Below are 22,923 nucleotides of genomic sequence, written 5' to 3'. Positions count from 1 at the left end.
ATACATATTGTAACAGATTTTTATGATTTAGTAATACTGCATAAGTCCACATAAGCATTCATTACAGATTTTTTAAACCCAAGATTAAGTGTATAACATTTAAAACAGTGTATAAATATACAATCCCACATAAGGACGTTATTGGAAAGAAAGACAATATAAACTTTGCAGAGCTTTCGGACTATAATTTATTGGATTCCAGTAGAACAGGAGGAAGTTTGAAAAGGCTGAATAGAAAACACTAGGAGAAGGGTGATTGTAGTACTTAAACCTTGTTTTGCACATAGCCATAAGTAGTTAAAGTCTAAATGAGTGTAGATTCAACAAAGTTTTCTCTAGTAGAGTAGTTAGTGATTTATTTTCTACTTTGATATTCTGTAAACACTGCTAGCTAGGAACTGTGGGACAGAGAACAAAATGCACTTCCTTTACTCTGGAAGAGTTCAGTAACATTTCAAAAGTGGTAAAAATAAATTACTTAGGTCCACTCATGGTTTCACTCTTGCTGCAGAGTCCTGGGATCCAGAACCATTTTCCAGGCCATGTACTTCCTGAAGTTTAGATGCTGTGTTCACACCTTTTCTCCCATCCTCAGCCTTCTTGGTGCTTGTGCTGGGGTATCAGTTTGGTCCCAAACACACACAATTTGCTTCTGAGCATATGTGAGAATCCAGATGAGCCTGTTGGTTCCGGGAGTCAGCAAACACTGAATATATAGTGTGTGTAGGTAGGTAATGTTGACATTGCTAGGTCCTGGGACTCCTGTCTCATGGTCAAAATTACCTGGCAAGGGCAGAGTCTTACCCAAAGAACAAACCTTCCCTTTCCACATATCTTCTACCCCCTTGACCTCTAAAATCAGATCTCAGTCATCAATAAAATTTAGTGGCTCATCCACTGACAGCTCTATAATGATGGTTAACAGATATATGTCTCCAGTTCAGACCTCCTTCCTGTGTTAAAGATGTGAACTGCCATTGACCCAATCAGCATTCTTTTCATATCTACCATGATTAACTTCACTTTCATAGGCAGAGCTGGTGGAAAGGATCAATAGACATTAATGTAAAAATAATTCTAGACAACTCCACAATACAAATACACATTTTAATAAAAGGGTTCCTATAGGTCACACCCAGACCCAGTGGTACTGATTTATATAGTATTTGAATTGTCCACTGAGGAGAGTGCATTTTTTTACACAATATATCTGTGAAGGCTTTTTATTTTTTTATTAAAGACATGCAGGAGTGTTTTTTCCAGTGAAATGGTTGAGTATGTAATTCAGACCAATCCTCTTGCTGGGGATTAGGACTCTAGAAAAAATAGAAGAGATTGTGCTATGGCAGTGAGGAATTACCAAGAAAGTGAAGAATCAAGAGGCCAAGATTTAGAAAAAGGAAGAAACCTGTAAAAGTGAGTTCTTTAATAGAATCTGAATTCTGGAGGAGGCAGCTGAGGAGCTGGAAAGCTAGAAAAAAAAAAAAAAAAAAGAGGGTTTGGGGGAGTAGAAGGAGAGAAAATAATGTGAAAAAGACCAAGATAAGTAGAACACTTACAAATCATAACAGCCTACTTTACACAATTTGGCACAAATAACTTGAAAACACATATGAAATGGATAATTTCCTAGGAAAAATATTTGACAGAAATGATTCCAGTAGAGAAAGAAAACTAAAACCAATTTTTGTATTAAACATTGAGAAAGTATCAGGCCCATAAAATAATAAAAATCTTTTTTAGTGCCTTTTAGGTTTGATTATCATTATAGTTGCCTAATAAAACTGGTGTTCTAGAAAAATACATAACTTTCTGAGGTGAGTATAACATTGATAAACCTGATAACAGCACCAAAGAAAGAAAATTACAGACCAATCTCAAAGTGTGTGTGTGTGGGGGGGGGGGGGGGGGGAGCAAAATGGAAAATCAAATCCAACTACATCAATAGCTAAATTTAAATACACAGCATTCCAATTAAATGGCAGAGATTGATGGGATAAAAAAGCACGATCCAGTTACATGTAGTCTACAGGAGATACACTTTAAGTACAAAACTGCAAATTGAAAGCAAAAGGATAAACAGTTATATACCATGCAAACTGTCAGAAAGCCGGAGTACCTATATTATCAGACAAAGTAATCTTCAAAACAAGAATTTCCAGAGATAGGGACATTTCTAAAGTACTATTAGACAACAATTGTAAATGTTCACACTTAAGAAAAGCTTAAAAGTTCATGAATCAGAAAGTGATGGAATTAAGGAAAGAAAGGTAATTTATAAACATAGCTGAAGATTTTAACACTCCTCTCATAAGTAATTGATATAATAACCAGACCAAGAAAAAAAAAAAAACAGCAAGGATATAGAAGACCTGCGTGATGGTATCAACCACATTGACTTAAATGACACTTAGAGAAGATTATAGCGCCAAACCGCAGAAGACATATTCTTTTCAAGTGCACATGGAATTATCACCAAAATAGATTATATGCAGGACCATAAAACAAGTTTCAGTAAGTAATCTCAAAAAACTGCAATCTTATAAAGAAATTTTCTGACAATGGAATTAAATTATATTCCATAACAATAAGATTAAGAAAAATCTTAAATATTTAGAAGTTAATATATCTTTAAATAGAAATCAAATGAGAGAATATATTCAACTGAATTAAAATGATAACATACCGAAGTCTGTAGTCTGCAGCGGAAGCAGTACTTAGGGGGAAATTTATAGCCTTGATTGCCTGTTTTTGAGAGGAAGGAAAGTTAAAAATAAATGATGTAAGCTTCCTCTTTAAGAAGCTAGTAAAAAGATGTAGAAAGTCCAAAGTGAGTGGAAGAAGAAAAAAAGAATCAATGAAATAGAAAAGCAAAATAAAATTAAGCCAAATTTTGTTTTTTAAAATATTAATTGATAAGCCCCTAAAAAAAAGTGACTAAGAACAAAGAAGGAGCTAGCACAAATGAGCAATATCAGTAATACAAGAGGGGCCATCACTATTGACCTGTATGTATAAAAAAGATTTAAGGGAATATTATGCCAATAAATTTGACAATTTGGATAAAATGGCAAATTTCTCAAAAAATACAATTTGCCCTGACCAGTTTGGCTCAGTGGATAGAGCGTCGGCCTGCAGACTGAAAGGTCCCGGGTTTGATTCCAGTCAAGGGCATATACCTTGGTTGCGGGCACATCCCCAGTGGGGGTTGTGCAGGAGGCAGCTGGTCTATGTTTCTCTCTCATCGATGTTTCTAACTCTCTATCCCTCTCCCTTCCTCTCTGTAAAAAATCAATAAGATATATTTAAAAAAATGCAATTTATCAAAATGATACAAAATCAAATGGCTAATTTTAATAGTCATATCTATCACAAAAATTAATGTTATAACATCCCCATAAAGAAAACTCCAGCTCCAGGTGGTTTTACGATTAGTTCTATCACATTTAAGGAAGAAATGATTTTCATAAAGTTTTACAGAAAACAGAAAAAAAAGAAACACATCCTAACTGGTTTAATGAGGCTAGTATAACACCATTACCAAAATCTGACAAAAATATTTTAAAAAAAACATAGGCAAACCCCTATGAACAAAAATTCCTTAATGAAATATTATCTAATTAAATTCAGCAATATTTCAAAAGGTAAATACACATGAACAAATGGAATTTATCCCAGGAATGTACTTTGATATTTGAAAATCAATCAATGTTATTTATATTAATAGGGAAAAGGAAAACATGATTGTGTTAATAAATGTGGAGAAAGCATTTGGCAAAATTTGCCAGCTGTTTATTATTCAAAACAAAACAACTCAAAAAATTTGGAATAGAAGGGAACTTAAAGCTGATAATTAACATACACACATGTACATTTATATAAAATATATATATTGCCACATATATAATGTCACATCTATTTGCCACAAATCTACAGCAATATCATACTGAATTATAATATTTATAAACCCATACCTAGTGGACTGAGTGATGAAACAGTAAATGTTTTTTCTCCAAAATTAGGAACAAGCTAAGGCTGTGCACTCCAAATACTCCTATTTAATATTGCACTGGAGGTTCTAGCAAGTACAGTAAGACAAGAAAAAGAAATAACATAACTGAAAAATAATAAAACTGTCATATCTACAGATGACACGATTGCATATGTAGAAAATCCGAAGGAATCATATAAACTAGAAGTGAGCTTAACAAAATTGACAAAATTGCTGCATATAAGGTCAGTCAATGTGTAAAAATCAAGTGTATTTATATATCAACAGAAAACAAAAAATGAAAACTTCAATCTGGTATCATTTATATTGGTATCATCAAGCATGAAATCTCTAAGAAGTCAAAACTCATGCAGAATTTTTGCACAAGAAATTGTAACAATGAGAATTAAGAAAGACAAACAAACAACAACAACAACAAAAAACAACCATAAAGTTATATCAGGTTTATAGTTTGGAAGATTCACTATTGTAAAGATGGCAATTCTCAAATTTATCATTGCATCTAAGCATTTCCAGCAGGGTTTTATTTCTTATGGAATTGTATAAGCTGACTCAAAATCTTATAGAAACATAAAGGGTCAAGACAATCTTGAGTAAAAATAAAATGATAGGACTCACTCTATTTGATGTCAAAAGAACTATGATAAGTTATAACAATTAAAACTATGGTGTTGATACAAGGATAGACAAATAGATGAACAGAATTGATGACCTTAGTTAAAATGAAGAGTCCATATATATGTGAAGGTATGAGACATCTCTTGTATACCACCTCAAATCTACTCAACCCACCCTTTACTCGTTTCATCTTGACTTAGACCAACTTCCCACAGAAGCAACCTAACAATGCTCTTAGCCTCTTTCTTCTGGGCCTACGAGATCGCATTTGGCACTTGTGCATGAACTACTCAGATATACTTGGAGTTATATCCATGAACCACTCAGCCAGTGGGGTTGGAGGCCAATGGGTAAATGCTTTGCTTTCCTCTCCCATTCCCCCAAGCAGTCAATTCTGAGGTACATTTCCTAAGGTTCCTCTGGAGGCCCTGTGGGATTGGGCACTCATAACAGTGGCCATTCTCTAACTTACGCTGTACAGGCTTTCTCTTCATTTCTCCTTCACTCCCTGTCCCTCTCTCATTTCTTGGGGTCATATCACAGATAAACTGTTGACATAATAAGCCTTTGTCTCAGACTCTGCTAATGGGAAAAACTCAGGTTAAACAGTGGATTCATATAATATATCCAACAAAAAATGTTTACATATATTCACCAAAAGATGGAAAAGAATGCTCATAGCAGTAGTACTCATAGTACTATCAAACTGGAAATGATCCAAATATCCAAAAACAATACATAAGTTGTGTTGTATATTCATGTAATTCCATGAAGCAATGAAAATAAACTACGGCTACACACAAAACATGGATGATTCTCATAAAATCTTGAATGGAAAAAAGCCAAACATAAATGAATATATATTGTATGATTCCACTGAGGTAAAATTTAAAAATAGGGGAAAGTATTCTATTGTGTTCCAACTCAGGGTAGTGTTACCTCAGGCAGAGGGAGAAGGTAGATTGGGTCTAAGAGGGTCTCTCTGGAGTGCTAGTCATTTACCATCTTCAATTTCTTTTCTATAATGAAGTTACATGAATATGTTCACTTACTAATAATTGGCAACATTTATTATTTACTTATACATTTTGAATAAGTTTTACTTCAATAAAAAGTTAAATAGCAATACATATTACAAAGAAACAGAGCATGAACTTCAGACGAATAAAAACCTACAATGTGTAAAAAAATTAAGTAAAAGGGCTAAGGCTTAGAAGATGAAGTATCTCAAATGGTACAACAAAAAGAAGAGTTGGTGCCCAATTGGTGTGGCTCAGTGGTTGAGCGTCAACCTGTGAACCAGAAGGTCACTGTTTGATTCCGGTGGAGGGCACATGCCAGGGTTGTGGGCTCAATCCCCAGTAGGGGGCATGCAGGAGGCATCCAATCAATGATTCTCTCTCATCATTGATGTTTCTATTTCTCTCTCCCTCTCCCTTCCTCTCTGAAATCAATAGAAATATAGTTTTTAAAAAAATAGCTGATGGAGGATGTTGAGCAAAAATGGTGGGGTGAAGGCACTTCATCCCTCTGACCTGTTAAAGAATCTTATTCACAATTAGTTAACTAGTCTAAATTTCATTTCTACTAATTGTTGTTAACTGCATATTAAGTATGGCCATGAAGACATGCAGGTAAAACCAACACAAAAAAGCTATCAAAGGATGATGAGTGACTAGATTTTTCACAGCAAACTAAAATTTTATTTTCCTTCACGTAAACACCTGCTGATATTTTACAGGACAATAAGTATCTGTAAATAAAAGAAACAATAATCAAATCTTCCATCAGAATTTCAATAATTTCATCAAAGTTACAGAATTTACTTTCTTCTTACTACTAAGGTTAATAGCACTTTCTAAAGTGAATTTAATGGTACCGATTCAATGTACAGATAGCACTTAAGTAGTAATGCTTTTAAACAGACGAATTTCTTTCAGTTGTTAATATTGGCATCTCCGTAATGCAGGCAAGTTCATAGCTACAAAGCAAGCCATCGTCACCCGTCTCATTTCTAAGATCTCTAATCTGGAGTTTAGACTTCTTGAGTTTGTTACCTACCATTTAACTTCTCAGCTTTTAAATCTATGGTACATTTCCAGTGATTCCATTTTATACTATTAAGAGGTTCTATAATGAAATGAGAATTAGGTGCTAACATTTTTTATTGGCATTAAGAAATAATTCTCCCACCTCAATTTAGGAAGCACTTAAATTCAATTGTGTTTTTAACTCTGCCACTTTTGTTCTCTACACCTAACTTATCCTTTCTTTCTGAAATACATTTCCCATTTTTCCTATTTAGCCAGTTGGTGTATATTTATACATGAAATCACAATATTTTCTAGGGCCTGTACATTTTACCTAGTAGAGTTTAGGCTAATTCTGCATCTTCAAATATTCACATCTAAAAGATGCTTGTGCTCTTTTACTATGGGTTACCAGGAATAAAACAAACATTGTTTTATCTAATTTGACTATAATGTAATTAATGATTTAGTTTTCAAACAAGCAAATAATTATAGAACACAGGAAAACATTGCTGAGCTGACGCCCATCTCTAATACTTGGGCCAGTGCCAGACCAAAGGGAAAGGAATGGATATTCACAGTGTTATAAAACATCAGAGTAAAATGACCAATCAGGAAATAGCAACAATGAATTTTATGATAGAAATAATATGTTTAGTATGAATCTGCCAGTAATTGAATTTTTTTTTTGGGGGGGGGAAATAAAATGAAAACCTAAGTCCTTTGGAAAGAAATGGGACAATGAATGCCCAGATACATCCTCATGTTAGGAATGCAGTCTCTCCAAAATTCAATACACAAAGGTGATCCCATTTAATTTTCAACAGTTTTCAATTTCTTCTTGCTCTCCAGCAAACTAAAACTTAAGTACATTTTCACATTATTGGGGAATGATCCGAAACTTCATTCAGTTTGAATGACAAGTATTCTGTGACATGGGGTAAAAAGTTGTCTTTTGCAACCAAGTTATAAGACACAATTGTCAAGAAAGTGCATTTCACATAAAAGTACCCATTAGGACTGAAACTTAAAGTGCAACATATAAGGTACTTTAAATAGTGCAAAGTTGCTAAATATATACATTGTATGTGCCAAGTCCAAATAGAGCAGGATCTTCTCTCTGCCTACGCCAGACAGAACAATGGAAACATACTTCCACATTTGGAATCCTTTGCAGGTATGTGTATTTTGGTCCATCTCTGTGTGTGCATGTGTGAGAAAGACTGTGCCTGAATATGTGTATCACTGCTTTCGGGTCTGTGCAAATGTCTCCAGGTGGTTTTCTAGAATATGAAACCTTTAAACACTGACATAATTGCTCAATCTCCACTTGTAAGTAGCATTAGGCTTGTAATAACGGTTGAGCTATTTCAGCCTGCATATCTGGTAAGGCAGGTATTTGACTGCGAATTAAATGTTTAAAGAAAGTGATAAAAAATACAATAACTATAATGCTACCGAGAGAGACCCCTATGAAATAAGCGTTTGACTCTTGCTCGTGTTCTCCTGGCTTGCCACTACCGTGGTGGGGTGGAGGGCTCTGTGTGTGAGTCACTGTCCTCGGGGCTGTTGGCCTGAGCAGATCCTGGACGCTGCTGAGAGACCCGTTGTGTGGCAGGGCGGGGATTCCGAGGAGGTGGCAGAGCAGCGGGTACAGATCTGTGGCGTTCATAGCTGCTTTTGTGAAATTCTTTCTGAAGGCAGGACCGTGGGCTAAAAATATTGGATGCATTTCTGCTAACGCATTGTCATAACCGTGGTTGCCTACTGTAAAGATAAAATGCATGAAAATGTTAGCCAACCAGCAGGCATTCACATGGAAATAATTGTTGTACTGTCAACGTCTGAACAAGTAAATGCAAACTTTATCCAATCTGACTTTTAAAACAGTCTTTTACAAACAATTTTTGCTGTTGTCCACATCACAATTCACTTCGGGAAATGAAAAGGCAGCTTTCTCAGGCCAGCACGCCCTTGAGCAGCAGAGGATGACCTTGAGCAGCAGAGGATGAAGGGTAAAGAGCAAAACTGAGCCAAGTCAAGGGAAAGAGAAACTGATTTTTATTTATTTATTTATTTTTGGGTGGCAAGTAAACTACTTGTTAGATACCTACTATGTTCTAACGATTGTTGCAAAAGTAAAAGATAAAGGTGCTCTTAGACATGAAGACAGTAACTTCATAATTACTAACAAAACCAGAAAATCAAGAGATAAAGAAAAAAACAAAAGACACCCCAAAAATAAAACCTCTAGTTTACAGTTACAATCCACTACCGAAAAACTAGTTAGGGCTTGACTAGTCAGGATCCAACTTAACACTGTGTGCCTAAGTATGGATACAAGTAAAGCAAAAACTTGAGTCTTCTGTCTTACCAAGTGATACAAAATTCAAGGATGAAAACTCCTGCATAATAAAAGCTGCAGTTTATTTATTTTATTTTTGTGAATGGCATTGCAATTTGTATTTTACTTTCCAATTATAGTTTGCATTCAACGCCTTTTCTGTATCAGTTTCAAGTGTGCAGCATAGTGGCTAGACTTTCATTTGGTTTACAAAGTGTTCACTCCAAAAATTCCAGTGCCCACCTGGCACCATAAACAGTTATTACAATATTGTTGACTATATTCCTTATAATAAAAGCTGCATTTTATTAATCCTCACCTAAGGATATTTTTCCCATTGATTTTTTTTTTTTTTTTTTTAGAGTGGAAGGGAGGGATGGGGGAGAAAGAGAGAAATATCAATGTGAGAGAGACACATCAATTAGTTGCCTCCCATATGTGCCCCAGCTGGGACTGGGGATTGAACCTGCATCCCAGGTACATGCCCTCGATCAAGAACAGAACCCTTGGTGTGTGGGCTGATGCTCTAATCACTGAGCCACAACAGCCAGGGCTAAAATCTGCATTTTAAGGGCACTTATGCTTATTGGCATGGTATCACGGTGCAAAGGAGAAGGAGCTACTGTTGATAAGATGGCAACCTAAGAAAACTGACCAGCTTTATTTTAAAGGTTGTGAGAACAATGACTAGCAAATCAGTCTCTAGTACCTATCTATAATAATAAAAGCATAACATGCAAATCGACCGAACCGAACAGCAGAACGACCGTCTGGACGACCACGCTTTGACACCCACTGGCACCAGGCCAGCCAAGGTGGATGCAATGTGATTGGTCGGGGGCCTGGCCATCGCCACATGATTGCCCTGCAGAGGGAGGCCCAGGCCACCAGCTGGCGGGGCAATCTATCAGGGGGCTCCACGATCATCCCAAAGAGGGAGGCCGAGGCTGCCCCGTGGCGGTGCTGTGGTGGGTGGGCGGGGCCTCCCTCTGCAGGGGTGATCCATTGAGCAGCCCTGGCCAGATGGGTGGGGCCTACCTCTTGAGGGTGATTGATTGCAGGGCTCCTGAACTGTGAGAGGGCACAGGCCAGGCTGAGGGACCATCCCTGCCCCAGTGCACGAATTTCGTGCACCAGGCCTCTAGTCTATATACATAAAACCCTAATATGCAAATAGACCGAACGGCAGAACAACTGAACAACTGGTGGCTATGACATGCGTTGACCACCAGGAGGCATGTGCAGAACATGGTGGGCATCGGCCACGGAAGGATGGTGGAGCAGGTGAGTGGGGGTACCAGACGAAGGCAGGACGCCGGTCACTGTCATCGGGGTGAGCCTCTGGTGGTTACTGAAAATTCTTTGCTCCCGCACGCTGCGGTCCCACTCGGTGCTCGCACCTCCTGCCAGCGTAGGCCCCACTTGCACCTGCTGCTGGCGCCGGAGCCGCCGCTCACACCCGCTGCCGGCACCTGGCGCTGGTCCCGATCACTCGGTGCTATCAGCAAGTGCGAGTGGTAGCTGCCGGCCCCAATCACCCCTGAGGGCTTCTCCACCTCCCCCTGCTCCTTAGGGGTGATCAGGGCAGCAGCCGCTGCTCGCACCCGCTGACAGCTCGGCCCTGTTTGCACCTGCTGCTGGCGCCAGCCCCAATTGCTCCACGCCATCAGCATGTGGGAGCAGCGGCGGGAGCGGGGCTGCTGGCAGACAGGGGACTGGAGGCCACGGCAGGAGGGGCCGGGCAGTGGTGCAGAGGATGGGCCAAGACCCGCTGCTGTGCCCTCTGCAGCCTCGTGGCCCACAGTTCCTTTCAAGGTGCAGGAATTCGTGCACTGGACCCCTAGTATTGCTACAATGAAATTTGCAACAGGGATACAACATTAAAAAAAAATCTTAAATCAATTTTTCTGAAAGTCACAAACTGATTGATCTTTAGTAGTCTCCTCAGAGCAATTCCAAATCTACCAAAAGAAGTCTTTCTAAATGCCATGGTTCTTTTGCATTCACTTAAGTAAAAACAATACTGGCTTTATGTAATCATCTGTAATTATTTGATAGGGTGAACTATGCTATTCTACTAAATTTATAACATCAACATTGGGAAGTATGCCATTATACAATTTGTAATTGGATGATTGTTCTGTTCATTTCTATAAGAAGTTGGGATCTAGTCTCTCAGTCATGAAGACAAAGGCAATTCTCTCATATCCCACTTTTTATTAGAAAATCGGATTTGAAATGAAATCATTATGACTTACAAAATCTTTTCCATGAATAGGGACTTTGTTTTGTAGTGGCAGCCCCTACCATAAATGCTTGGTCCAGTAGGTAATCCTATAAAATAAAAGCCTAATATGCTAAGTGGCCGGTCATCCAACCAATCAAAGCATAATATGCTAATGATATGCTAAGGCCACTCAACTGCTTGCTATGACCAGGAGGCAGACAGTCGACTGGTCGACCAGTCGCTATGATGTGCACTGACCATCAGGGGGCAGATGCTCTGACTGGTAGGTTAGCTTGCTACTGGGGTCCAGCCAATCGGTACTGAGTGAGATGGGCCAGACACGCCCTGGAGCCCTCGTGTGGTCCCTCCCTGGCTGCCCAACCTCCCGAGTCCCTCCCCAGCCCCAATCATGCACCAGGTCTCTAGTATTTAATAATGGATGCCTAAGGGCAGTGGTTCTCCAACTTCAATGTAAACTGAGACTCCCAGAGGGGGAGTATAAAAACACAGATTGCTGGCTATGCCCTTATAGTTTCTAAGTCAGTAGGTCTGGGTTGGGCCCAAGAATCTGCATTTCTAACAAATTCTCAGGTAATTTGGATGCTGTTGGTCCATGGAACGAATTTTGAGAACCTCTGCTTTTGAACATAAGGGCTTAATCTCTTGTGGAACTCAAGCTGAGATGAACTGTAATGGTCAATAATTATTTTGTTGAATAAATGGATATAATTTAATATAAATAGAAGCATTATTAAAGTTTCCTGCCAAAAATAGGTGTGACCAATCTATTGTGTAATTGTAGTTCACCAAACCAAATTTCCAGAGAGTCCCTTAAATTCATGTAAACTGCAAAGTTTTGAGCAACCCTTCTACCATAAGCGCTAATTGCACACTACAGAATATCTGAACATATAAAGGCCAAATAAATTATTTTTCAAGGCCTTCTTAAAATGGTTCCCCTCATGTCATTAAATATTGGTTTACAGATCATTATCTGTATGTAAAACCAGTTTTAAGAACCAGGAACCATGTATATGTACAAATTACACAATGGCATAGAATCTGTCACTATGAATTATGTATACAAGTGCCATAGACAGGCAACTGCTTTTCTTTTCATCAATAAAGATGACAGGGATCTAATTCTACCTAAAGGGACATTTTTGTACATCTGTTATATATATCAAGGACCAATAACCCAAACAGCACTTCTAGATAGTTTGACACAATGTAGATCCTTCAACATTCAAGTAACGGAGTAGAAACAAATAACTGATCAGTAGTGAGTGTTAATATAGAGATCCACCAGGAATCCCATACCAACAGAGGGGGTTTAATATGGGGACTAGTTATAAAAGTGTTGAAGAGCTAAGAAGCAAACATGAAATGGTGAGGTTATCCAGTGTTAGACAGTGGAACCTCCTACAGGGCCCAGGGCTGGAGGGACAGAGGAAGAGGCAGTTGATTTTACCGGAGCCCAAAAGCCAGGGCTACTTAGAGCTGAGGTCATAGAGATAGTTGGGAGCTTGGATCACAGAGGAAATGAACCCATTGTTAGAGACACAGCCTGAGGCAGAGAGTAGGGAACAAATGCCCTGGCTCCCAAACTCCTGTCAGGGTGTTCTAATGGTCAAACCTAACCAGAAACCTGTTCACAAAGGAACAGGGGAATTTAGTCTATAAGGGTCAGTGACTGGTGATACAAAGCAGAGCAAGAAAAGAGCAGGGAGCTTGAGAGCGAATTGCAAATGACAGACACAATGGAGATGAGTAAAGTTCTGCAGATGACTTTTCCATTTGGATAGCTTGTTAAAGCAATATAAGAAGAGAAAATTATACATTAAGGATGGCAGAAAGTGCCTTATTTTGCATGTTTGAATTTTAAATGGAACTTCCATTATATTCTGATTTTATACAGTGGGAATAGCTCCAAAATTATATCACGAGGTATTAGGAAAATACATCTTGATATATTATTTTACATAACACATTAACTTCTTTTTAGAAATGTTTCCAAGGTATAAAAAAAAGTTGGCCTACATTTAGTAGAACCAGAAAGAAGGGAAGAAAATACTAGAAAGCTGATAATTGCAAATAAAAAATAGAGTTTAAATTCTAATGAAATCAGGCCTTCCTTGGCCCGGTGGCACAGATGGTTAGAGCATAACCCCAATATGCCAAGGCTGCATGTACAATCCCCAGTCAGGACACATAGAAGAATCAACCAATGAATGCATAAATAAGTGGAACAACAAATTCCTCTTTCTCTCTCTCTCTTTCTTCCCCTTCCTCTCTCTCTCTCTAAAATCAATTTAAAAATTCTAATCAAATCAGTATATAAAACAGAGAAAATAAATCAATTTATAAATTTCAGTTATGTTTTTTCTCAGGAACATCATGTTTATAATTAGCAGTATAGGTCACTGTGCATATTTTTGGTCTGGCTTCAAGAGAAGTAAATGTTTCATTTTTAGGAGGTTACTTCTTTTTAAAGCCCCAAAGTTGGTCTCTTTACTTTGCTATTAATATACTAGGGGCCCAGTACACGAAGATTTGTGCATGGGGGGGTGGGTCCCTCAGCCCAACCTGCACCCTCTCCAATCTGGGAGCCCTCAGGGGAGCCCTCTCCAATCCAGGAGTTTCTGTTTGTCTTTGCAATCATATGAACAAATTGTCTGAGACCCCAACCTAGTTTGGTTTGTTGCTCACAGAATAATAGAGGCATTTTTTTTTCTTTGCTTCATTGGTGGAGATTTCCTGGAAGTTTTAGGATACCTTCCCTTTAGTTTTTCCTAGACACTCTGATTTTACTTATGTCTCACCTTTGCTTTCCCTCCATCCCTCACCACAACAGTAACTTGCTCCAGGCTCACTTTGCTCTAGTGTCTAGGAGATCCGTCTGTCACCAGAACTACGATTCTCAGCATTCCTGGTGCTCCCTGTGCTCTTGGTTTTCCCTTCTTACTTCTGTCTCCGTCCCATGGCCTCCCACTCTGCCAAGTCCTCCAAGCCGCCAGCTCTCCCTCTCTGCTCTCTGCCCGGCGACTTGGGGGGCATGGCTCCCTTGGTCACCAAGGAAGCCACGTTCCTCCAAGCTGCTGGTTCTCCTACTCTGCTCTCCGCCTGGCACCTGAAAATTAACCCACCATCTTTGACGGGTTAATTTGCATACTCACTCCTGATTGGCTGGTGAGCATCATGGAGGTACGGTCAATTTACATGTTTCTCTTTTCTTATATAGGATAACACCAGCTAGTTATTCGACCAGTAAGTAAAGTGCTTTATTATCCATCACATCCACTTTAGCACACAGCGATGCAGAATGGGAAGAAATAATTGTAACATACTCACACATAAGGCCTTCTGACTTATTCTGTAAAATGTACCACCCTTCGTCAGCCACTGCTATAATTGGTTGAACCCGGGTGTTGTATTTGTAATGCCATCTTTCCGGAATCTCTTCTTTTTTGTAAACAGTCATATTAGGATGAGCATGAGCTAGTGCTTCATAGACTTCATCAAATTTACCTTTAAGAGAAGGGAGAAGGAGAGACACTCAGAACAAAACACTCACTGCTACAATCAAAGAAACTATCATGGCAATAGAGCTCATTCAATGCACACACCCTACTGAGGTTACAAGCCAGCAAGCTAGCCAGACACTTTAGAATTCCCATCCCTTTTGAGGAACCTTGAGTAGGAAAGGGGGGGAGGGGAAAGCAGGGACTAATAAATAATCTTCTGTTCTAAGTAAATTATCCTTATACAATTAAGAGATCATTATGTAGAACCTGAAACCTCTAATTTGAGATTTCTTAATAACTTAAACATACACACAATGCATGTAATACAGCAACACCCAAACTGAAACAAAGGGTTCATTCTGCTAGTTATGAGTGCAGAGGTAGAGATTCTCTAGATAAGAAAATATGGGGAATGGAGGGTAAGGACTGGGACAGGACAAGGTGGAGGTGGGAAGCAGCCTGCAAAGTAGAAAAATTCTTCAAAACCCTGGAGGTCTTGCAAAAGTACTTCATATGCAGTAAACTTGGGCACTGTCTGCACTCCTTTGCTTGTTATTCACATCCATTTCGTAGGGGTTCCTCTCTTCCTCCCACACCAACAAGGCAACACCATACCGATTTTATAAGGAAAACTGAAGGATTGATGTGATTTTCTAAAACAACAACAAACTTGCTATTCCATAATGAATTTGTTGAAAATTTTGTGTGCAGGCACGTATGCCTATTTTAACCTTCACAGTTTCCTATGATCCTCTGAATTCCCCTGTGAGGGACAGAACTCTCATTCGGGAGGTATACAGCTCTTCCAAATCTGCTCTCTCATTTGAGAACTAGACTACCCTAGAAGCTGATAAGGAAGAAGCCAGACGAGTTGGTCCGAGTCTTGCTCTGTCTTACATTGTGATCTGGGGAAGTAATACTTGGTGACACGGCTGATATGAAGCATGGAGGAGAGATTTTTAAAAATTCATGGTCTTGTTATTGCTTCCCTTACTTATAGTTAAGAAAATGAAATCTCAGGTTGACCAAAGCTTTCTCCTTCCTACATTCCACAGCTTCCCTATTAAGTGGGTCCTAAGGATATATCTATATATCTATAATCTATATCTATATCTATATCTTTATCTATAGAGAGAGGGGCTTTTATGGCTTCTATGAAATCAGTCTTTTTCTATCTTCCCATTGCAACTTCTTTGAGAAGGGGGCTAAAACTTTCATCATATTAAATGATTCCAAAATGGTTAAAGACAGTATCAATTGCAATATTCTAGGAAAAAGTAAAAAATTAGACTCCAAAGGAAAATCAGCAAGTTGGTTTAGGGAGATAAAATATTCTGTTAGCAACCTACAGCTGTCAGAGGGGAGGGTGGCTGGGGGGCTGGGTGAGAAGGGTCATTTCGTAAATACAGAAAACCGTATGGTGATTACCAGAGGGAAGAAGGGTGAGGGGGGCAATAGAAGAGGGTAAAGGGGAGATAAATGGTGATGGAAGAAGACTTAACTTGGGTGGTGACCACGCAATATACATATGATGTATTATAGAACTGTACACCTGAAACCTATATAATTTTATTAACCAATGTCACCCCAATAAATCCAATAAAAATTTAAAAGATTCTGTTAGCATATTTTCCAGGAAGTACACACCTACAGACACCACTGAAGGACACCAGAAAAGAACCAGCTCAAACAGGTTAAGGCATCTATTGTGAACTTAAGGCAACCAAGAGCTCATTATAACAGTGAAATTCCCCCTTCTGAGAGGGCCCTGGATACCATTTCTGAACATGGGGTGCATGGAGAGGCATGACCTACTACTGCGCCCACATCTACCCTACACCAGCCCTTACAGACGATGACAAAAATTTCCATCATGAATATGCACTGAAGTGACAGGATAAACGCAGAGGCTCCCCAATTTGGGGAGCCATGGCTTTGGAAATTATTCCCCGTGGGCTCCTTATTTGGGGGCAAATAAATTGTGTGTTGTGTGGCAAGTTCGGTTCAGCAACAACAACAACAACAAAAAAAGAGATTTTGTTTTTTTCAGAATCTAAGGAGTGAATTCCAGAATATTACCATGACACAGGCAAGCATACTTTAAAGGCACAGAAGCAAAAATTGCCCACTCAGTGGCCCTGGGTTTATGCAGACTGGGTCTCAGACCAACAGTCAGTCAGACTCACCTTCTTTGGGCAGGATGGCTGCTACTGGAGATTGGTCAATCAGCAGGTAGTGCTCTTTATCCAGATACTGGTCGAGTTCTATCACCCTCTCCTCAGAACACTGGGTCATTCCATGATCACTTGTGATAATTAGGTTCAGAGTGTTCCACAAGTTTGCCTTTTTCAGCATTTGTATAAGATATCCTAACTTGTTGTCAATATCTGAAATGACAGGCCCCATGAGTGGACTGTCAGGTCCCAAATGGTGGCCCATGTCATCGGGGTCTTCCCAATAGAGAAGACCAAGATTGATGGGCTCTTTTGATGTAAACCATTCAATAATTTTGGCCACTCTCTCTTCAAATGAAACGGACTCATTGTAAAGCATGTAGTGAGTAGGAAAGCTCTCATGGATTTTCACATCCGTGCCGGGCCACATGGCTGCACCACTGGTATGTCCAGCCTTCTGATTTGTGATCCATATTGGTGTTGCTTCTTCCCAAAACTCAGAATCATAAATATTCATGGTATCCAAGGAGAAAGATTTGTTCAGAATAGGATCAAACATGTCATTTGCAACAATCCCATGATTCTCTGCAAAGAGGCCAGTTACCAAGGTATAATGGTTAGGGTAGGTCTTCGTGATAAAAATATTAGTAACTTGCTTCACATGAACACCATATTTCATAACATAATGAAAATGAGGCGTTGGAACTCTATATAAGTAATCCCAACGGAATCCATCAAATGAAACTAGTAGAACCTTTTGCTGATCTGGTTGGAGAGAAAATGTAATTGAAAGTGTTAATGCAGCAAGTATGAAGGCTGCGCAGAGGAGTTTTGAAGTCATTTTCAAAGTGCTTGGTCAGGTCAGCATAAGATAATCTGTATAAGAAAAAAACATATAGAAGCTAATTTAGTTTTGTATCCTTTACTCAAAACTGAGAGTGATGGTGCTGAGTAATCCCAGTTATAAATCACAGCCTGCAAGGATTACGTTACAGAACTCCATCTTCAAGTAATAAAGCTAAGAAGTTTAGTTGCATTAGAAACTGTTTTACTTTCCAAGAATTTATCAAGAATTACAACATTCCTCAAAGGAATTATTTAAATAGGTTCCCAAACATCCCTTAAAAAATACGATATAGTTTACAAACAACTTTTCAGAAACATTTTCAGGTTGACTCAAACTTCTGACAGTCGTATAAATACCTATAAATATATTTATCATTATTACACCTACTATTTTAACCTAGCAACAAGAAAGTACTGTTGGCAAACCCAATAATGCTTTAGAATATGTATATATATATATATATATATATAATAGAATATATATTCTAATATATATAATAATGCTTTAGAATATATATATAATAGAATATATATGTATGTATGTGTATATATATATATAACTTTTTTTTCCTCAAGGCAAAGCCTGCCCTGGCAGGGTAGCTCAATTGGTTAGCATGTCATCTCAATATGCCAAGGTTGCAAGTTTGATCCCTGGTCAGGGTACATACAAGAATCAACTAATGAATGCATAAATAAGTAGAACAATAAATCAATGTTTCTTTCTCTTTCTCTCTTCCCCCCTAACATCAATAAGTATATAGAAAATTTTACAAAGACTTATGTTTGGTTCATCATAATTAGAGATGTTACTAGAGAGAGAAGAAAATACATTAACTTGAAGAGACAAAATTTGTGAAATTCAATATATTTGTGAAATGTAATCCATCTTCATTTATTAATCAAATAATAGCCTTATTTAAACAATTAGATTCTAAACTAAATATAAACAGAAACATATTTTTAGGAGATATTTCCATATTTGTTTTATTTTTTCCTCTTTATTTTATTTTTTCCCCCAATCACCATTTATCCCTATACCCTCTCCCACCTCAACCTGCCCCTCTCCTCCCCACAATCACCACACTGTGCATGAGTTGTTTTTTTTTTTTTTTTTTGCTCAACCCCTCCACCACCACATCCTGAATCCCTTCCTACTTACACCCCCACCCCTCACACACACATACCAGAGCTATCTGCATGCTCTCTATGACCTGTCTTTATTTTGCTTGTTAGTCCAGTTTGTTCATTAAATTCCACATGAGTGAAATTATATGGTATTTGTCTTTATCTGACTAACTTATTTCACTTAGCATAATGTTCTCCAGGTCTATCCATGCTGTCACAAAGGATAAAATTTTCTTCCTTTTTACTGCAGAGTAGTATGCAATTGCATAAATGTACCACAGCTGTTTTATCCACTCATCTACTGATGGAAACTTGGGCTGCTTCCAAATATTGGTTATTGTATATAACACTGCAATGAACATAGGAGTGCATATATTCTTTCAAATTAGTGTTTCAGGTTTCTTCGGATAAAGTTCCAAAAGGAGAATTGCTGGGTCATAAGGCAGTTCTATTTTTCATTTTTTAAACAATATACTTTTATTGATTTAAGAGAAAAAGGGAGAGGGAAAGAGAGAGAGAGAAACATCAGTGATGAGAGAGAATCATTGATTAGCTGCCTCCTGCCCGCCCTCACCACCGCCCCCTGCCCCAGGAATCTCAAACCCAGGCATGTGCCCTGACCTGGAGTCAAACCATGACTTCCTGGTTCACAGGTAGATACTCAACCACTGAGCCACACCAGTGGAGCCATTTTTCATTTTTTGAGGTAACTCCATACTGCTGTCTACAGTGGCTGCACCAATCTGCATTCCCACCAACAGTGCACAAGGGTTCCCTTTTCTCCACATACTTGCCAACACTTGTTTGATTTATTGATGAAGCCATACTGACAGGTATGACATGATGTCTCACTGTGGTTTTAATTTGCATTTCTCTGATGATTAGTGATGTTGAGCATCTTTTCATATGTCTATTGGAGAAGTGTCTATTCAGATGCTGACCTTCCTAATGTCAAAATTTGTTAACATTTAATCTTATAACTGATAAGATTAAATCCCTTTGGACCAAGGTTGTTGGTCTGTTGTTTTTTTAAACTGCATGTATTTCTAAAAAACTTCCTTTTCCCCATTCCAGCCCACCCCCACCCCTACCCCTGGCCCTCACCACTCCACTGTCTATGTCCAAGGGCCATGCATATATGCCTACACGTTCTTGATTGATTACTTCCCATCTGCCCACCCTCCCCCGCTGTCCTCTGAGATTCTGCACTCTGTTCCATGCTTCCATGTCTCTGGATCCACTCCGTTCATCAGTTTATTTTGTTACTTAGATTCCACATGTGAGTGCAATCATGTGATACTTGTCTCTCTCTGACTCACTTATTTCACTTAGCATGATACTCTCCAGGTCCCTCCATGATGTATCAAAGGGTAAGAGATTCTTTTTACTGCTACATAGTATTCCATGGTATAAATGTACCACAGCTTTTTTTATCCACTTATCTACTGATGGGCATTCGGGCTGTTTGCAGATCTTAGCTATTGTAAATTGTGCTGCTATGAACATAGGGGTGCACACATTCTCTCTGATTGGTGTTTTGGGTTTCTTAGGACATATTCCTAGAAGTGGGATCACTGGGTCAAATAGCAGTTCCATATTTAATTTTCTGAGGAAACTCCATACTGTTTTCCATAATGGCCGCACCAGTTTGCATTCCCACTAGCAGTGTAATAGGGTTTCCTTTTCTCCACATCCTCACCAGCTAAAAAGCTTTTATTCAAGAAAGCTAATAAGAGGCAATGTAGATAAACAATACGTATGTAAATTTTGTTGGTTCTCATTGGAATTGCAAATCAAGCAAGGATCTTTTGTTCTCCCCTTTTCCTGTCCATTCTTGCATGAAGGTATTTGTAAGCCCACCAAAAACTGGATCTAACCATACTTTGGGCCAAGAAATCTCTTGAATTCAGCTTTGACATCTTCCTAATTTGAATCACTAAAAACATGTTTAAACCTCAAAAAATGAGCCTGTCTTGCCTTGCTATATTAGAGCTATATAGGTACATAAAAACTTCCTGGCATACTTGCTTTCTTTTTAGATGCAATAATTCTATTTTGTTTGCTTTTTAAACATGATTTTACCACACAGAGAACTACATTGGTTAAACTAAAATTGTCTGGAGCATAGTTCTCCAGACAATGATTCAAAATTAAATTTAAAAACTATTTCTCAAATGGCAATAGTGTTTCCTATTCTGGAAGGGACATTAAAAATAACTTCCAATAAGGAACTGCAAATATATTTACTAACATATGTAGATGAGGATGGTGGTTCCTTCCTCTTTCTCCCTTTTCCATCACCGCCCTAACACAAGGAAGGCTAATACAAACTAAATATAATTTAAACCTAAAAAAAAAAAAGAAAGCAACTACGCGAAACACCTGATTTTCCTCTACGTAAATTCATTCAGTAACCGCGATAAGCAGGCAAGAACTGCTTTCTCGGGACAAAGGAAAACAAACAAAGGCTAAGTGCTGTCTAAAGCACAGGAATGTTTGAAAACCGACAGTCTCACCTCCATGACAGAGCAAACAGAGAGATGGGGCTGGGATGAACGACATCTCAGGTTTTTTTTTCATGCATGAAATGCTGCACAGGGCGGCGGAAGCCCTGCCTCGGGGTCCAAATTTCACTGGGCCGCTTTCCAGTTCCTCTTCCCTCCCACCCTCCCCGCACAGACAGCCTTGGGAATCTGGAGGGCAGGGGCGCCAGGAAACTCGAAGGAGACGGCCCGGGGAGGAGGAGCAGGTGAATCGACATCAAGCAGGGGGTGATGCGTCTCCCCATCGCCCCCACTGGGGTTCCAGCCCGGTCCTGCGGAAGGGTCGCGCCCCCCGAGGCCTGCGGATGCCCCGACGTGGGCTGTGTGTGCACTGGGGGCTCGTTTGGGGATCCACCGAGAGCTCACGGGGTCACCAGAAGGCAAGCCGCCCGTTTCCCTGGACTCTTACCTTCGCAACGATCCGGTCCGTCCGCATCGGCTTGGGGGAACGGAAGGCAGGATCTGCAGGGGGCTCCCTTCCTCAGACTCGGGGCAATAGCGGGGACGGTGGCGGGGACCTGGGGGACCCCTTGAACCCGCCGCCGCTCACCCGCACGCAACCTCAGCGCGGAGCACCTGACCAGCACCGCGTCCCCGCCGCCGGCTCCGCCCCTTGGCTTTCATTGGCTCCGGTGGAGATACCCTGTTGACGGGTTCCCGGGAGTCGCTGAAGCCCCTGTCAATCAGCGGGAGCGGGCGGGGCTGCCTGGGTTTGGAGGGCGGAGGGGGCAGGAGCCGCCTGGAGCTGAAAGCCGCGCTGGCCGAGCGGGGAGGCGCGAGGGGCGGGGCAGCGGACCCCTGCTTTGCCCAGCGAGCCTCTTCTGTAGTCAGTGATGCAGATTGTAATGCGCTACCCCAGTGGTTTGTGTGCTCTAACACTCACTATTTTTGTTAAAAGCGACTTTTATTTTCTTACCTGTTCTCTTAAGTGTTTTTCTTTTCTTTTTTTTTTTTTTTTGGTGTTTTTTTTCTTACCACAAATTGGTCGGCGACGCCCTACCCTGGGCTTTGTTCTGAGGAACACCGCAGGATGTCGTTAGGACGTTTACATTGTCTTTAATTCTTTTTATTAGTCGGTGTTGGTAGCTGCTTTACCGCACATACATTTAATTTAAAATCTAGGATTTACTCCAGCCAATGCCCCAGCCCCAGTGTTTGTTGTCCAGGTTTTTGCAATATGAGGTCTCAGGGATCTGCAACAGCGAGGCACCTGGGAAGAAACCGATTGAATCCCGCCAGGTTCAGGATGAGGCTATTTGCACAGGGATTGGGGGCAACAGCTACTCTGATAGTTGCACCTGGTCTCCCGACTGTGTTTCTAGCTTTGTTTCCAAATAACTGGCAAAGCTCTGAACTCCAGGTCCTATTTCATTTCCGGGAAGTCTTGGTTGGCACTGTTTCTTCTCCTTTACTGTAGAGAATTAATTGTTCAAGTTTGTTGGTAACCATGGTATTTTTAGGCCGGCGGGAGTGCAGTGGG

At 39.8% G+C, this 22,923-nt stretch overlaps 1 protein-coding gene across 2 annotated transcripts; it reads right to left on the bottom strand.

Annotated features, from left to right (window-relative positions):
* Positions 1-27: 27 nt before the first annotated feature.
* On the bottom strand, positions 28-22,061 carry ENPP5 (ectonucleotide pyrophosphatase/phosphodiesterase family member 5). Of its 2 annotated transcripts, XM_036316092.1 has the most exons (5): positions 21,853-22,061; positions 16,942-17,805; positions 14,583-14,759; positions 2,687-2,745; positions 28-1,037 (listed from the first exon to the last, which is right to left on the bottom strand). In XM_036316092.1, the coding sequence occupies exons 2-5, from the start codon at positions 17,768-17,770 to the stop codon at positions 1,026-1,028; spliced, it is 1,077 nt and encodes a 358-aa protein (XP_036171985.1). In that variant the 5' UTR covers positions 17,771-17,805; positions 21,853-22,061; the 3' UTR covers positions 28-1,025. The 2 variants fall into 2 exon arrangements, with proteins under 2 accessions (XP_036171985.1, XP_036171984.1); XM_036316091.1 differs by lacking the exons at positions 28-1,037; positions 2,687-2,745 and adding an exon at positions 6,311-8,427 and having other exon boundaries at positions 21,853-22,059.
* Between the last annotated feature and the right edge of the window lie 862 nt (positions 22,062-22,923).

This window comes from Myotis myotis, unplaced genomic scaffold (assembly GCF_014108235.1).
Source record: "Myotis myotis isolate mMyoMyo1 unplaced genomic scaffold, mMyoMyo1.p scaffold_m19_p_7, whole genome shotgun sequence".
NCBI classification, from domain to species: Eukaryota; Metazoa; Chordata; class Mammalia; order Chiroptera; family Vespertilionidae; genus Myotis; species Myotis myotis.
The sequence above is the reverse complement of the archived record's forward strand: the minus strand, read 5'-3'. Positions and strand labels throughout refer to the sequence as shown.